This window comes from Athene cunicularia, assembly GCF_003259725.1.
Source record: "Athene cunicularia isolate RWA chromosome 5 unlocalized genomic scaffold, athCun1 chr5_part1, whole genome shotgun sequence".
NCBI classification, from domain to species: domain Eukaryota; kingdom Metazoa; phylum Chordata; class Aves; order Strigiformes; family Strigidae; genus Athene; species Athene cunicularia.
In genome coordinates, this window is record NW_020799101.1 from 39,600,971 (window position 1) to 39,618,256 (window position 17,286).

The following is a 17,286-nucleotide window of genomic DNA, read 5'->3' on the forward strand; positions in this document are numbered from 1 at the left end:
ATTTGAGCAACTTCATTAAAATAAAAAGGCAGTTAATTTGTTTCCTTTTTCTTTTGTTCCTTAACACTGTGAATATTAATTTGTGGAAACAGACTCAGAGTTATGAAGCAGGTATGTTTACTCTGGCGCCGGGGTGCAAGGGGATTTCTCCACAGAGCTTGCACACCAACAGCACATTTTACCAGAAACTCACAGAGTGTGGATATACGTCTTCATTGGATTACATAATTCAAATGTAATTCAAATACACATACGCGTAAGTAAGGCTGGGTTAGTTCAAAAGGCTGGTCTCAGCAGTTTGTTATCTTTCCACCTGCGTGTTGCCTCCTGGTGGTCATCTTCAGGGGTCTTTTGGAGGAAGGCTCACAGTCTTTCTCACCTTGTACTTTTCCTTGGAGCATGCTCAGATTCTCTTAGCCAATTTCTTGAACAACAAGAGTTGTTCCAGCTGGTTTACCATCTCTATCTTATCTAAAAGCACCAGCATATTGGTTTCTGTCATCCATATATGGCTATCTAGTCACTACAAAGACTAAACTAGTTAGAACCCATCTGCTTTCCAAGGACATACCTCTTGTTTTTTCCAAACATAGTAATTCTTGGTAAGTTTCCACAGAAAACTGCTTTGTTTTGATGAACACAGTAGCCCTTGGTAAGCTTCCACAGAACAGTCAGGGCAAGCAAGATTATTGAGCAATACTCAGAAATCAGTCTAAGTTGCTATAAGTAAATAAGTTGCAAAGAAGATGATAATTTCTTTCTATCAATATGTGAAAATAAATATGTACCTGTTTGAGTGCTTGTATGCATATGTATACAGAATGCATGTGTATTACCTGCATGTATATGGAAAAGTTTTATGACTGATATGGAGATCACAGTGGTGCTTACTGTTCAAGTAATAAATCTGTTCTTGATCAAGAATTTTTGTTAGAATTGGAATTTAAATAAATGGTTCCCTTCACTTCATGGATGAGTCTTCATTTTCAGGTATTTAAGGATGGGTTGAATGCTTTGTGCTTCAAGAGATCTGATAGACTGGTCAACCTGCACTTATTATAAAATGAGGATATTGTAGGATGATTTGAGGACAAATTTGCTCTCCTGCTTGACCACATTGTGCATGGCTTCTCTTTTCCATCAGTGTATGCCATGCATTTTCTTCCATAACTTTTGAGTTCATGAATCACCATGACAAATGAAGTAATGGACTATGTAAGGGTAACAATGCTGAGGAAGATTGATAACCAAAATATCAGTAGAAGCCTCAGGCTGAAACTAAACGTACTGGAAGTGTAGTGTGTCTTATTAAAGTTATAAAGCAAGTGTTCAGAGTGACTACAGTGTGGAACAAATCTCCTTTAACAGGTTAGTTTTGGGTAATGGATGTTAGTCTAGATTCTTTCAACATAGTATCTTATTTCTGCTTCATCTGTTTAGATTTTGTATGTAGACAGGTACTTGTCTGTATTAGGTAGACATACAGTTTTTCAGCAAACAGATACTCAGTTTCTACTTGATGCTTGCAGATCTGGCTTTCAGAGTACTGGGATTGTAGCATTTTGGATTGAAGGTGTTCTAGATAAATTTATTTTTTTGGAGGACTTCTAATCTAGGTAGTAAACTAGGGAGCTGTAGTAGCCTTATGGTTCTATTACTTAATCCCTTATTGTTGTTAATTTTTGGGGGAAATCCATTGATGTAGGTTTAATTTTAAATCAGAAATCTGGACTTTTTTTTATTATTTATGTAAGAACATGTGCATTTTCATCCTCTAAAAGTTGCATAGTTTTACAAATCTTTGAGCCTTCTCTTAATCTGAAGTCTGGTGGTTGCTTTGATCATTCGCTGCTTGCTAGCCTAGAGGAAATTCCCTTTAGAGCTATTTGTGAAGTTACATATGTATTTTCTTTTCTTGCAAAAATAAATTTTGGGCATAAATGAAGTTTGTGTATGAAAAAGGTTGTCTTTAGGAGCCTTGGTGGGTAAACTTGTTAGGTGATTTGCAGTAGGGGAAAACTAAATGGGAATAATGTGAAAGAAAGAACATTCAGACTTGAAGGACAGAAATAGAACAATTGGGGAGAACTTCTCAGAGAACTAGAGTACTTACAAGTAAAATTGTGGTTCTTAGTTTTAATTTAAGTCCCTAAGTCAAACCACTTTTAATAATGGTCTTATAAATATGAAATTGTATTTTAGTCTGGTTTCCCAAGGACATTAAGATTATGTAATCAGTTGGGCTTCTTACTCCTTCAATAACTATTGAACCCTAATGACCAGTTCCAACAAGACTTGACTGAAGCGTAACAATTTTGAAGACTGTTAAGTTGCTGCGTGTTTTGTGACTATCAGCAGCCTAAGGAATTAATCTCAAACTTATTTCCCAGCTAAGACAGGGGAACCTGCTGCCGCTCTTTCCATTTGTCAGCAGCAGAACAGACATCAAGATTTGTGTATTGGCTGGCCTGTTGGCAAGCATGTTGCTGAAAATTAATTAGTGCATGTGTTGCTTTAGAGTAGCATAGCACTTGCCAGCTCTTTCCTTAGAGTGTTTTAGTAGAAGACTTCAAGGTAACAGAGGTTACTGTGGGGGGTACTGAAAGGAAAATAGCAGAGAAATTCTTGGGAAACCATGGCTTCTTGGGTTTTATTGATTGCAAAACTGACTTCTGATGTGGAAAAGAGTTCTGGATTCATAGTAGAAATGCTTAATCTTTTTTTTTTTTTAATTATTCATTTATGTCTATCTATGGGTGTACTTTTCTTGCAGTGGTGTGATGAGAGATTCAACTTCCAAGCTACGTTTCTACAGTGCTTGGCAAAACATGTGCCAAATATTTACTCAGCTGAAATGGACCCTTTGCTGGAGAAACAAGAAGAAATGGTCCAGGCAGCAATATTATATCCCCTGGAATGTTATTTGTTTGGGGAAGACCCAGATATATTCCTGGAGAAACTACAACAGAGTGGAACCTCCCAGCTCTGTGGCAAGGTGTTCAAAGGAGGGGAGACAACATACTCTTGCAGGTAAGAATGAAGGTATGTTATCATGAATGTTCCCATGTAAGATAATGGAGCAAAATGGTTTAATAAAATTAGTTGTGGTGCTGACTGTTCATGGCTTGTGTCATGGTGGGTCTTTGCTTAACTGACAGTGGCATTTGCTTCACATTTTAAACCAGTTTAGAGTGAGGAAAACTGAATATGAAAAGCAGATTCTGGCAGAGAAATGAGGAAGGAAATGGAAAGGATACTAAATGTACAAGTATTGGTTAAAAATATTGGATGATAGGGTATGACTATGGGGTCTGTACCTGAACTGAGGGAGAACAGGCATCAAAATCTGTGCAGATTTTGCCCTCTTAATGTCTTAAACAGAATCCAGCATTTCGGAACATCAGTCATTTGCTTAAGCAATAGCTGTGTGACCAAAGGTAATTTTTCACTTTTTCTCATCCTGGAGTATATTAAAGATGGCAGCCCATTGACTTGATACAATATATTTTATTAATTCACATTACTACAAATATATTAATGAATATGCATAGTATGAAAATAATATATTAATATTAAAAAGCCAGAGGTCTGTGTGGTGGATGTAAAGATTACAACTGTGCTGGCAACTCATTAATATGAATATGATGCTATTGTCATAGTTTATTGTAGTTTTTGGTTTATTTTAAAAGCAAAAAAAAAAAAAGTAATCAGAAATACCAAAAGAAGATTATTATGGCTAAAAACATAGTATTTGGAATTCGAAAAAAAATTTAGAAAGCAACTTTAGAAAATGTCAGAATGAAACCTCTCTGAACTTTATGAATGACACTGTAAGCTTTTAATCTATCGCGTACTCTTCAGTGTTTTCTAGGAATAAGTGTTGTGTATGAAAGGAGAATGATTTGAAGAAGTCCTTATGTATTTGATAGAAAGTGTATAGCGACTGCGACATTGGATTATAAGAAGGAAAAGGGTGGTCAAGGCAGTTTAGTGCTGCTGTAACAGGAGTAATTCTGTTCCTACCTCTGCAGAGTTCTTTTATGATAGCAGGCAAAAAGACAAAGCTATGTATCTCAGAGGTGGTCTCTTTTTCTTATTTTTTTGAGTTCCTGTCTTGCAAAAGTACAAATACTGTACTTACTACTCAGTTGAAGCTAAATGTACTTTTTCTCTAGGCTTATAAAATGCTAAAAATAATGGATATTCTGAAATATTAAAGTTTATATATTTTGAACTGGGCATTCAAATCTAGCAGGCATTTCTGGCTTAATTTTTCTTTCTTCTAACTCACCTTGCATTAGATTAACAGTAATAAATGAAAGTTAGTGAAGTATTAAATTACTGTAATGATAATTATCATCTAAAGGTTTGAAAGGAAATTAATTCTGTAATCAGAATTACCATACTATTTTAGTTGTATTGTAAAGGAGGCTTGAACTAGATGGCATAAAACAAAAAAACTTGTTATGTTGTCATTAAACACCTGTCATCCACATTTTGCATAGAATGAATTTTAAAGAAAAAAGAGTGACTGTTTTAGGGGAAAAATGGCAATATAAAAACCCATGTATATGTGGAGCATAGAAAAAACTCAAACTAGATTGCTCATGAGTGTAATTCTGGATTTTCAGGTATTTGAGTCCATGATACTGTTGAAATTTAAATTTCAAAGTATATATTCTTTATCTCACTTCAAAAGTAATTTTCTTTAGATTTTAACTTCTAATAGTTTTAGGTTAGAAACATAACTTAGCAGAAGCATAGCAAAAGTTTCATTAGCAAACTGTCTACAGTTGTTGAAAACAATAATAAAGATTGCTACAGAATCATCATGGTTTTTAATAGCTGCTTATTCTTAGCAAAAAAAAAAATAGCAACAGGTTTTGAAAGTGGAACTCAAGCATGTTTCAGATTAGAATCTGGTATAACAGGTTCAAGTACATAGTTCAAGCCTAACATGATTGGTTTTCATCTTCTCTCTGTGACGTGGACTAGCCAGTGTTTTTATAATTTTAATCTGCTAATATTTTTTTTTTCCAGAGCGGCATTTTCTTTTGTGCATGAAAATTTCATGTGTGTGTTTTAGAAAGTTTTCCAGTTACCATTTTTGTTGCAGAGACTGTGCAGTTGATCCCACTTGTGTACTCTGTATGGACTGCTTCCAGAATAGCATTCACAAGAACCACCGGTACAAGGTAGAAAAATCTTATATTAAGAAATCATACTTCTAGCTTCAGAGAAGATTATTTTTTTTAGGATATTATAAACTGCACATAAACCATTAGTAAATTTTATTTTTAAAAATCTGGGATTTACTATGTAGATTACTATCTTTCTCTCATGTTTCTAACTATATAAAGCCTCTTTTAAGAAAAGTAAATTTCTAATTCAAGAACCAAAGGATAAGGGAGTGTTTTTGAATGCATACATTGTTATTCTCTTTGGCAATATCACAGAAGTGTATGTTAGAGCAAAAAAGCATCGCTGAAATTGACAGTCCTGTCCTGAGTCTCAGCCAGTATGGTTTGGAGATTTAGACAGAGTGTGTGTATACAAGGGCCATTACTTCAGCACTTATGTCACTGATGCAGTCTCTACATTTCCACTCTTCCTCCAGTTAGATTTGCATAAACTACTTTCTGCTTCATGTGGACTATGATAAAGTTATAACACATGCTAAGCATAAATTTTTTTGAGAAGTTTGTTCTAGAACTGGATCATCTCTTTTTGATATCCTTTCAATTCTCTTTGAGCCAAATCTGTGTTATTTTTGAGATATTCCCATGCTTTAAAGAAGGATCTTTTAAATAATTCTTAGCTAACTGTCATCTGTTTCCTTCCTAGGCCCCCTTTTTTGCTTGCCCTCTTCACTGAGGACTCTGTAATTTCAACAGCCTTGGAAGCAGAAATGGAAAACAACATATTAAGTGTCATTTTTAAAGCTGGTCTAATTCTGCTGCAATAGGCAAGAAAATGTACAGAAGCATTACATATTTGATTTAATGATCTTTTATGACCAAAAAGTGGGCTAGATTTTTTTTGCAGCTATTCCTTCTATTCAATGACATGACATCCATTGAAGAGATTTGTCTTACTTGTTTTACCATTTGGTTGAAAAACTCCTTTAAGTGGGTGTGTTTCAATGAGAGACAGTTTGGAAAAAGGTCCTAGCAATCTCAAAATTAACTGGGACTAAAATACAGTATTCTGCCCCTCTGTATAAGTATACTGATCTGTAAATATTTTGTATATATTGATTCAAAGACATACAAAACTACTTGGATAACGCAAATATAAATTCTGTATACACATGCACGCACACACGCAGTTTACAGAGAGGTAAGAGGAAAACCAGGGAAAATAGACAATAATGACTGCAGAGCAATTTAGAATCACAGCTGGGCTGAGAAGCTGTTGTCCTTTCCCTGTTTTTCAGTAACTTCTCCAGGGAAAATTTCAGCCTTGGAAATAGGAAGTCAGATGGGAGCAGATTTTCTGCATTTCCATTTTAAAGATGCAATCTAAAGGGTACAGATTATGGTCTTTTATAGATTCATAGAATAATTTAGGTTGGGAGGGACCTAAAGAGGTCACCTAGCCCAACCTCCTGCTCGAAGCATGTCTAATTAGATCAGGTTATTTTAAAACATTTCAAGTAAATAACAAATCTTTGAACGTCTTTTTATTGGGTCACTTAGTGGGTTTTGTAATTATTTTAGGATTGGGGATTTAGAATAGGCTAAGGGTAATTATTTTTGCCTGAGTTTTGTCTGAACTTTGTGTAAAAATGGAGGGTCAGAATTTGTACGTTTCTGGAAGTGTGATGCAAAGTTCAATTTGCAAGAATGTGTTTAGATGCTGACTATATCTTATTTTCTTTGGTTAGAAGCAGAGGTACTACTAGGTGTCTAATATACACATATTTTTATTTAGATTCTCAAACTTTACCAAGTAATTTCTAAAGAAGACACTAAGTACCTTCGCTATAATTTTGCTAATAAACCCAGAAATTATTATTTTTGCCATTTATGAAGAGCTTATTCATCAGTCATGGGCTTTTCACCTAATTTCTAGTTAAATTTGTTTAAGACTTGCATACTTTTTTACAGCAGCAACTGTATTTCCTCCTTTATTTTCTGCTCCGGAAATTTACATTTATTTTCTCACTGCTCCCCTGGTAAATCTCCTTTTAAGTAAAAAAAGAATAAAGTTGTGGTAAGTCCACCGATTATGCTGTGACTCTTGTATTTTGGAAGGAGGTGTTTATACTTGCATTTGACTTAAATATGCATTTCTATTTTGCTTTTTATGTGTGTATTTTGTGACTGAAATACTTATTTTTTTACAGATGCATAGCTCCACGGGAGGTGGATTTTGTGACTGTGGGGATACAGAGGCATGGAAGGCTGGACCGCTGTGTACTAAACATGAACCTGGATCATCAGGTTCTGCAAAAGAGGTAAGAATGCTGCTCAACGTGAAAGAATAAATATTTTAAATGTTGCCTTTTAAACAAAAGTGCTTATTCCAGTATGTGAAAGTATGTATATTGTATAAGCTCTGTAGCAGATCCAGTCAAGTTGAATCAGAATTTCCTTGGTTGGGTGCTTGTTGGGGTCAAACATATATGTTGGACCTTTCCTTCATCTCCAGACAAAAGCAAAAACAATAGAACAGTTTTATTTATCTGTCCTCTTCATTTTGGTCTTTAAAACTGCAGTCTCTTGCTTTTTGTTATGTGTGTTAGTCAGTTTTTATTTACAAATAATTGATTTCCGAGTGCTTTGTAAACATTTAGACATAGTACTTGATTTTAATAATATTTTCTCTTTTGCAAATTACTGCATTACGGAATACGTTTTTTTGTCGCTTACTTCTGGTGTGTGATCTGTCACTATGACTAAAATAAGTCCCCGTGCTTTAAAACTAACTTCTTATACTAGGATGTCTCATGCTTACTGTGCCTCATAAAGCAGCATATTAATGAGAAACATGCCATCTTATATGTAGTTCTCAAAGAGAGTGTAGGTAGATCACTTGCTTCAGGTAGAATTGTTTTTTCAGAGCCCTACATTCTGAGATAATCAGGACAAAAAATCTTAGCATTCATCGTTACAGATAGACCCTAATTCCTCCTGGTTTTGTTGCAAAAGGACTGTTCTTTATCACCTGGCAAAATATCAAATGGAAAAGGAATAAAGAGCACCAGTCTTACAGAAAAATATGACAAAGTTTTCTTTCACCTGTTCATCCTTCAAAAACCCACGAAATTCAATGGATTTCAGAAATAAAAATAGTTGAAGTGCCAAGAAAGGGTCATCTGGTTACCGCTTGGAGCTTGTCACTGTGATGTTCACCTGCTTCTACTTAAGTAAAGTCTATTCTGCTGTGCAGTACTTACCCCCTGAGTACTGAGCCCATCTGATGTATGTGTGGCTGATACTACATGTTACTTATGAAAACCTGTAATCAGAAGACCCAAGTTGTCTCCTCAGTGTTAGAATACTGAAAAATAGCTATGGTATGGTTAATTTTAGTGCTATCGCTGTTACTACATACGTGTTTAATACTTTTTCCAGCACATTCTAGAGGTGTTGCCAGAAGAAGAAACTAGCACAGTTCCTCTTTGGGAATTATTCATTTTTGTCCTTGTGTTCTCAAGGAAATTTTTTTTTCAACAGTAGATTCCACGTACTGTTGATAAAGATGTATGGGAAGGTAGAGCACTTGTGTTTACCAGCTTCAAAACCACCTTTTGATACTATGGAAAACTTCTATGTTACAACATGCTCAGTATCAGATTTCTAGCTGATTAGGCGAGAGGTCTTTATCATATCATGAAGAGAATGCAACAGTGATCTTAAGACAAAATGTAAGTCTCAGTTGAGATTTAAGCATTCTTTCCCTTGAAAACTGTTTCCAATCAAAGCATCTCTGTTGCTCCTGGGTAAGTGATATTATGTATGCCTCAGGTGACCAGTTTGTCTTATAGATAGTAGCTAGCATACAGTATGGATTTCACCTGTGATGACTCACAAAAAAAGTTACACAGATACCTCTATGAATGTGGACCTATGAGGCACATTAAGAACTTCAACAGAGAGCTTGTAAACAAAATAGAGTATCTTCAGCTTTAAAATTTAGGGGTGTCTGAGATCTTCTAACACTTGTTTCAGTACTTTACTTTTGAGAATAATAGTGCTTTTTGTTCCAACAACTCTGACTAGAGTCCCTGAAATGGTTTATGAAATGTTTACTTCCTACTGGGGAACCTGTTTCTCTTAAAGGTATAGATTTTGGTAATTGCATCTGCGACAGAACAGGTATTTGTATCTGTGACAGCACAGTCTGCTTTTTACCTCCCTTTCCTTTAGAAAGGCTTTTTCATAACAGTAAAATAATCAAAAAACAAATGTTAGGAAAACCACCAAAACCTGTATCAATTTTATCAAAAGGCTGTTTCACTGTTGTTAAAATTACACTGTTCCAATTTTGTGAGCTTTTTCAAAACCATATTCAAACAAAGATTGAGAGGAGACTGCATGCTTTCAGAGTTTGCAGCATTTTGTTTCTGTTTGGATGAAGATAAGATACTCAGAATATTCATCAGGCCATTTGTATCCAATGGAGATAAGTTTAAAGGATAGATCATATCAATAATGAGAGCAGCTAACACAATGGCTCTTGGTTTTAAATTTTATTGAGAACCATAATCAGACCTGTGATGATAAGGAAACATGGTTCCTTGAATAATCTTTCTCTTCCAGTCTCTGCTAAGGTCTTTGGTTGGTTTGCAGTGAATTTGTTTGATCTTGGAGTTGTCCTCTGTCATGGAGTTGTGCAAGTCCAAAGCTGTTTTACTGCTGCTGTCAAATGAACCAGAACATATTCCTACAATGAGTGTTACCTGAGAGTCGTAAATGATAGAAAGCATATAATTAGATGGTTATTTGATTTTTGAAAAGTAGAAAATTACTTTTAAATAGTTCTCTGTTGTCAATATACATAGTTATACTGACTGCATAGTAAATAGACTCTCTAGTAAAAGGGCAGAAGTGCAACCACTACAATAATAAAATGCATCCGTATGTTAATATATACTACATGTTAACTATTTGATTGCATTGTATGACCATCTTCCTTTTTTAATAAAAGACTTGTCTGTCAGAAACTTCATTATGACAAAGAGGCTCGAGGACATTTGGATTACCTCGTTGTTTGTTCTCTTATTTGAGAATCAAGGACATTCATAATGTAGTAATTTTCTCAGCATATAGTGCTTATTAAATGAGTTCCAAAGCACATTTGGAACAGGTATCTTGCATATTTCTTTTTCAGCATGAGAGTATAGAAGTTTATCTATGTGAAACAAAAAGCACTCTCTTCTGGATGATCCTGACCAGTGCACAGGATATATCATGTTAGGGTGTTTATAAACTTACTCCGGTCAGGTAGGTGCAAATAAGAAGAGGGATATGTTTTCCTGCTATGCAGAACTTGGTAAAAATGTGCTTAGGAACTGGCTGCTATTTTTAAAAGGTAGATTAAGTTTAGAGTTTGATCTACAGAATGACCTCCTTTTAAAAATAAGCCCTTAGTAGAGGACAGGTTTCAACCTGCAGCATTAAAGATATACACCAGAGTTTTCAGCATTTCTGAAATAGAGGTGAACATTAGTGAAATACAGTATCCTTACAAAAATCCTAGTTAAACATTGTTTTTAAAAAAGAAGTTTATATACCAGTAAGTTCTGTAAAAATGTAATACGGGGCTCAGAAAAGCAGTCCTTCATTTTAGAATCCCCACTCCAGGCTTTTAGGAGTTATCTGTTCCCTACTGATTTCAAGTTAATGTCTTCACTATGCCAGAAATATAAAAACACTCTTGCCTAAATGTATCCTTAAAAACAGATAACTTTAAGAATTTATGTCTGAGATAAGGTAAAAATACTTCCCAGGCATACTTGTTTTTTTTTTTTTTTAAAAAAAAAAAAAAAAAAAAAAAGTTAAACTTTGATTTCTGAACATACCTTGTTCATTCTTCCACAATTTTGTTTTTTGAAGCTTTACCTGAAGCTTAAATAATTACATATTTTTGGGCACAGTTCTGAGGCAATTTTATGTTTGCCCTTTCAGGTTACATTAGATGAATCTTAATTTCATTTTGCCATGACTTCTATTAATGTGGATGGCACTGGAGGTGGCACTGCATCATTTAAATTTTTGCTATTTGTATGAATGCAATCCCTCCCTTTAATTGTTTATAAATCCTTTGACGTGGTTTCCTTTTGATTTTTTTCTACAGCCTGAAGGAGAGCAGAATATCTTATTACAAGGTTCTTGTTTGGGATATCTCTTATGCACAGCTCTGTGTTTTCCTCCAGCTCTGTATCATTTTTGCTTAACATACCTTAATGCTTAGAAGACCCAACTCTTCAGATATACTGGAAAAAAATCTTAGTATATTTACAACTCAGTTCAATTAGATTATTCTTAGCACTATAGGGTTTTTTTTATTCTGCTTCAGACTTTATGATGATGATAGCTTTGTCAGTCTGGGAAAAAAAATAACTACCCCAGACATTTACATTCTTAATTACCAAAATCTACCACGAGCTTATCCAAAATTAAGTATGTACACACAGTGATATTTATAGACCGTGATTTTACTGGCAGGCATTTTGAATGGTATGTTTGATTCCAGATTATTCTTCTAATGCTTATCAAGTCAGAAAACTGTTGCTGGAGGCAATTGGTCATGTCAATGCATCTTTACTTCCCTTCCACTACATTTTTAGCTTTTCTATCATATGCACACAATGTGATTTTGAGTTTTTAAATTTTTTTGAAAGCAATCATCTTCATAAATGGATGTGACTGTAGTTGATTTAATGGTTTTTCAAAACCATGATTCTTAGCTATGTTAAACACATTACTCTTTCTGTTCTTTTATATTTAACATATGTCAGATTGTGTATTGGAGAGCTGACTGCCCTTTGTACTTTGGGATTAAAAGTCACATGAGAAAAGCTTTATCCTTGGAAAGTGTCTTTGTTTCTCATGTTTTCTCATTCTGGCAAACACATACATATGCAGATTTTTTAGGAAGTTTGCGTGATCCTAAAATTATGAGAAACCTTGTGTAAATAGAAAATATCAGCCTCCATTTCTGTGTCATATTTGTATATGAAATCTGATTGCATTAACATTATGTACCATTTATATATGCATATGCTGAAAGGAAGGTGGATGAGGTCTTCAGGGCTTTTGGATTAAAGCCCTTGTTTCACACAATATAGTTGCAATGTATCTATGTCTTGTACCTGAATATTGATTGCTTCATTCTTAAGTGCAGATTTAGCAGTGATTTTCTTTGCTTATTACCTTGATTTCTCTCCTGCTTAAATGCTTATGGAAAGGATTAATAATGTTAGATGATGTAGACAATTCACTTAATGAGCTTTATCTGGGTGGATATGTCAGTTCAGAGGGGTATCTTGAATGATTTCTAGGTCTGAGATGGGATCTCTGAGTTAGGTTTCCATAGATGATTCTGTTCAGGGAGTGTCATAAATGTTTGACAGAGTACCCACATAGAAGAGCAAGCAATTCAAAGGAAGAATTTTGGTCTGGACTGCAAACTTTTAATATCTTTGGATGCACAGAAAGCTGCCAACCAGCTTTTTTAAACTTTTTTTTTTTTAAATCAAGTTTCCTAACACATTTGATGAGAACTTTCATAGTCTATTCCTAGCTAAAAACTGTATGTGTGGAAAAAAAAAAAGAAAAAAAAGTAGGTGCCACTACTACCTAGAATACTTCTGGGAGCCCTTGGGATTAAATAATTTTGAAGAGAAGAAATTAATTTGCTTGTAGATTGGTACAATTAATTTGCTAGTAAATCATGAAAATGCTAGTTTCCTGAAAGAAATATTGTAATACCATATTCTACCAACCCTTTTTCTTATTTTTCAAATTTCCATATTAATATTATTTCTTGTTTTTACAGAATTCTGAATGTCAGCTGAATGAAGAAATTATGGAGCACTCTAGGAGAGTGTTTCCCTCTGTGATAAAATACATTGTAGATATGCTTATATGGGAAGAAGAGAAGGAACTGCCTCTGGAGCTCACTATTAGGTAGGGAGTATTTCCAACTTTCTCTTCAAGGTGTTAGAAACTTTGCTAATAATTTTGCCTGTGGTATTCTTACACTCATGCAAACATATTGGTGCCAAAATCCTTGTAAACAGCACTGTAGTATTTTGACCTACAGTTATACAGAGAAGAGCTGTTGGTACTTTATGAGAAGTATCCCATCAGTCGCTAAGGGGAGCTGTTCTGGAGCTGGCCCAATCTGGAGTGGAGCAGCAGATGGTGGCACACAGGGAATTCTCCTGAGGCAGGGAAAACATCAGGACAGTGGAGAGACCCAGCAGGGCTGTCGGATCTTACTGGAGATGCTGACTGAGGCCTGGGTGTTGCCAGAGCAACCATGACCACCCCCACACCTACAAAAATCAGCCTAGGGAGTGTTAGTCTTCACTAGCAGCGTCTCTTCCCACACTTCTTAACTGGATGGACTGCAAGACAGGGACTGGGGGAGCAAAGTCCTTCCCACTGTATGAGAAGATCAGGTTTGTGACCACCTGAGGAACCTGAACATACATGTCTGTGGGACCTGATGAAATGCATCCCAGAGTCCTGAGGGAATTGGTTCATGTAGTTGCCAAGGCACTCTCCATGATATTTGAAAAGTCACAGCAGTCATGTGAAATCCCTGAATTCCCACAGGAAAAAGTGAAACGCACCCATTTTTATAAAAAGTAGAAAGGAGGACCCTGGGAACTACCAACCTGTTAGCCTCACCTCTGTGTGTGCGAAGATCATGGAACAGATCCTCCTAGAAGCTATGCTAAGGTACATGGAAGACAGGGAAGTGATTTGAGACAGCCAATGTGACTTTGCCAAGGGCAAGTCCTGCCTGACCAACCTAGTGGTCTTTTGTGGTGGAGTGACTACATCAGTGAACAAGGGAAGAGGCACAGAGATCATGTATCTGGACTTATGTAAGACCTTTGACATGGTGCCTCAACAACATCCTTCCCTCTAAATTGGAGAGAAGGCTCCAGGAATACCTTATTGCAGCCTTTCAGTACTTAAAGGGTGCTTACAAATTGGGGACAAACTTTTCAACAAGGCTTGTTACTGTAGAACAAGGGGTAATGGTTTTAAACTACAAGAGGGTAGATTTAGACAAGATCTACAAGGAAGAACTTTTGTGCAATGAGGGTGGTGAAACACTGGAACAGGTTGCCCAGAGAGATCATAGATGACCCATCTCTGGAAACATTCAAGGTCAGGTTGGACAAGCAACCTGATCTAGTTGAAGATGTCACTGCTCATTGCAGGGAGGTTGGACTAGATGACTTTTAAAGTTCCCTTCCAGCCCCATGTTCTATGATTCTATGAAAATGGAAAAAAGACTGTTGTGTGTCATATTGAAAAGAAAATGGGATGATAAAACAGCATAGTGAGGATATAATAATGGAATAATCACATAAATTAAAACCTCTTTTGTCCTTGGTACATGGTTTCTGTGACTTTTTCTGGTATAGATGGTGAAGGGGGTGTGTCTTTGACATGAATAATACGCTTTATTTTCTTCTATAATTTTTTTGTGTTTTGGATTTCTCTCAAGCTATTAAGTGAGCTGTTGCTTGCATTGGATAGAACACTATTTACAATATTATTTTTATTTGTATGATGATATGTTGGCTTTTTCCCAGTAGAGAGAAGGTAGACAGCTACTACTGTGTCCTTTTCAATGATGAACATCATTCTTACGATCATGTCATCTATAGCCTGCAGAGGGCACTTGGCTGTGAACTTGGTGAAGCCCAGTTACATACTACTGCCATAGATAAAGAGGTTAGTGCATTCTGGATATGGAAGAAAGTAACATTTTAATTATTAAGAAGTGCTACTATAGTCCTTTGATCATAGAATCTTTGTTTCTGGGATGCTGGAGCTTGAGGAGAGAGAAAGGCATTTTGCGGAATAATTGTTAATCAGCACTTACTTCAAGAAGGTTTTTTAACTGTATCAATTTTTTTTTCTTCAGGACAAAACCCTAGTTTCTTGAGAAAGGGAAGAGCTGATTTTTCTGAAGTTGCTCCTTTCATGTTTGACATATTTTCTTTTTTTTTGTCTCAGCTGAGATTAAAGTTTCATTTTGACAATATATGTCGGAAAAATATACAAGTCCACAGTACACGTATTCAGTTATATTTAATCAGAAATATACTTTACATTTTGCAAGAATTAGTGCTTATTCTGGCTCAGACTTAATTTGAAAATCTTAAAACTTCAAATTAAGCAGATGAAACCAGGAAGAATCCATGAAGGAATGTGGGTGAACCTGACAATTTCACTACTTCACTTTTGAAACTAGTGTTCTGCATAAAGACCTTACACTACTAATGTTTCTTGGGTTTTGCTGGGTTTTTTTCCACTGAGGGGGGTGGAATATGATCAGTGTTTGAATTATCTTAATTTCAACCATTTTTTTTTACCTCACAAAAGTGTAAAACTTACATGTTTGCACACAGAGAAGCTTTGTCTGTAGCTGTATATGTATATACTGTATGTTTACTTATAAAACATCTTACTAATACTATAATTCTTTCATGATCAGTAAAAACTGGGGTTTTGTGTTTCTCTTTGTTGAGGTAGTGAAAATTAAGTTGTATTTAGTTAGCAGTGTCAGTTATAAGTCTTGTCCTGCAGTTGCATGTTTTGTAAAATATGTAACATGCATGCTTATAGGGTAACTTTTAAAAGTTTCCGTTACAAAGGTTCCTTTTGTTTGAAACCTAAATTTTAGATCCAGAGTTGATCAGACTCTTCATTTTACAAAGCACCTGCTTCAGCACAGAACTAGTTTGTATTGCTATAGTTATAACAGTTCCACCACATACAGCTATGTCCTGTCATCTTGCCTGAAATTCTGCTGCATGGAAAACTTGTTTTGGAAGCTCATACCTCTGATTTCCTTCGAGTAAATTTTGAGGTCTAGACTGGACCTGATCTTGACTTTATTAAAAGAACTGTCAAACTCACATACCTTGCTATTTCATATACAGAAAGAACAAATCATAGGGAAGACTGTAGGAAAGCAATCCAGAATGAGTGTACTTTGTGCTAGGAAGAAAGTTGATGTGGTTTGTATTTGAAGCAGAAATCCTTCTCATCTGTTTTAATGTGTACATGAATTTTCCTCATCTAATTATATTAAGATACCCAGAGTTTACTTTGTTATTCCATTGTTAATTAAATCAGCTTTTTTCTAAAGATAATTACTAATTTTCATTGACTTCTAGATGTCTGAAAGCAGCGTGGTGTGGTGTTGGTCCCTCTTTCATATATAAAACCACAGCAAGGATCAGGCTTGTGACACTTTGGTTTTGGTTTATATTGGTTTTATGCTCAGTGTTTTCTTTATACAGGGTCGTAGAGCTGTTAAGGCAGGACATTATGCCTCTTGTCATGAAGCAAAAGAAGAAATCAAGGTAACTTCCTAAAATTTTTTTCTCATTTAAAAAATAAACAATTCAACCTCATTATTATTAATACGGAAGACTTATTTGTTTGCTGTACAGTCTTTAACTTAGTACTTCCGTGGTTTTATAACCTGTCTCTGAACTTTTTGAAACTGAATTTACACCACCACATTTGGGAGGGAGGGATGGATGGATGGATGGATGGATGGATGGATGGATGGAGAGGGATGGATGGATGGATGGATGGATGGATGGATGGATGGATGGATGGATGGATGGATGGATGGATGGATATCTTCATAAATAAAATATCAAACTGATTTCTTTTGTTACTTGGGAGAGGTGAAGACAAATAGAGAACTCATGTTAACAACTTTCTTTTATATCTGCTAATATTTACCTGACTCCTAGAGGCATTCTGAAAATGTTTCTCAACGGCCACTTCATGTGGAGGTTCTGCATGCTGATGTTATGGCTCACCAGAAGTTTGCCTTACGCCTTGGTTCTTGGCTGAACAAACTCATGAGCTATTCAAGTAAGAATAACTGATTTTTGTTATGATAATGCCATGTCAGTATTTGAATGACTAATTCTCTTAAAAATTGTCTTTATCAGTGTTATATATGATATTCCCTCATTAAAATACTTTCACATTCCTCCTAAGTAGTAAATAAATAGTATGGTAGTATGGGTGCTGCTATCCATCTGTTTGGTTATGAATAGAG

General features: G+C 35.5%; 1 protein-coding gene across 1 annotated transcript in view; it reads left to right on the top strand.

The window, feature by feature from the left end:
• The first annotated feature begins 2,773 nt into the window (after positions 1-2,773).
• The window catches only part of UBR1 (ubiquitin protein ligase E3 component n-recognin 1), a 60,110-nt gene continuing 45,597 nt past the window's right edge, over positions 2,774-17,286 (top strand). The window contains exons 1-7 of the mRNA XM_026849046.1: positions 2,774-3,030; positions 5,117-5,195; positions 7,349-7,459; positions 13,009-13,139; positions 14,789-14,930; positions 16,508-16,570; positions 16,973-17,096. Coding sequence (XP_026704847.1) covers positions 2,855-3,030; positions 5,117-5,195; positions 7,349-7,459; positions 13,009-13,139; positions 14,789-14,930; positions 16,508-16,570; positions 16,973-17,096 — 826 coding nt within the window. The 5' untranslated portion in view covers positions 2,774-2,854. The remainder of the gene's footprint in view (positions 3,031-5,116; positions 5,196-7,348; positions 7,460-13,008; positions 13,140-14,788; positions 14,931-16,507; positions 16,571-16,972; positions 17,097-17,286) is intronic.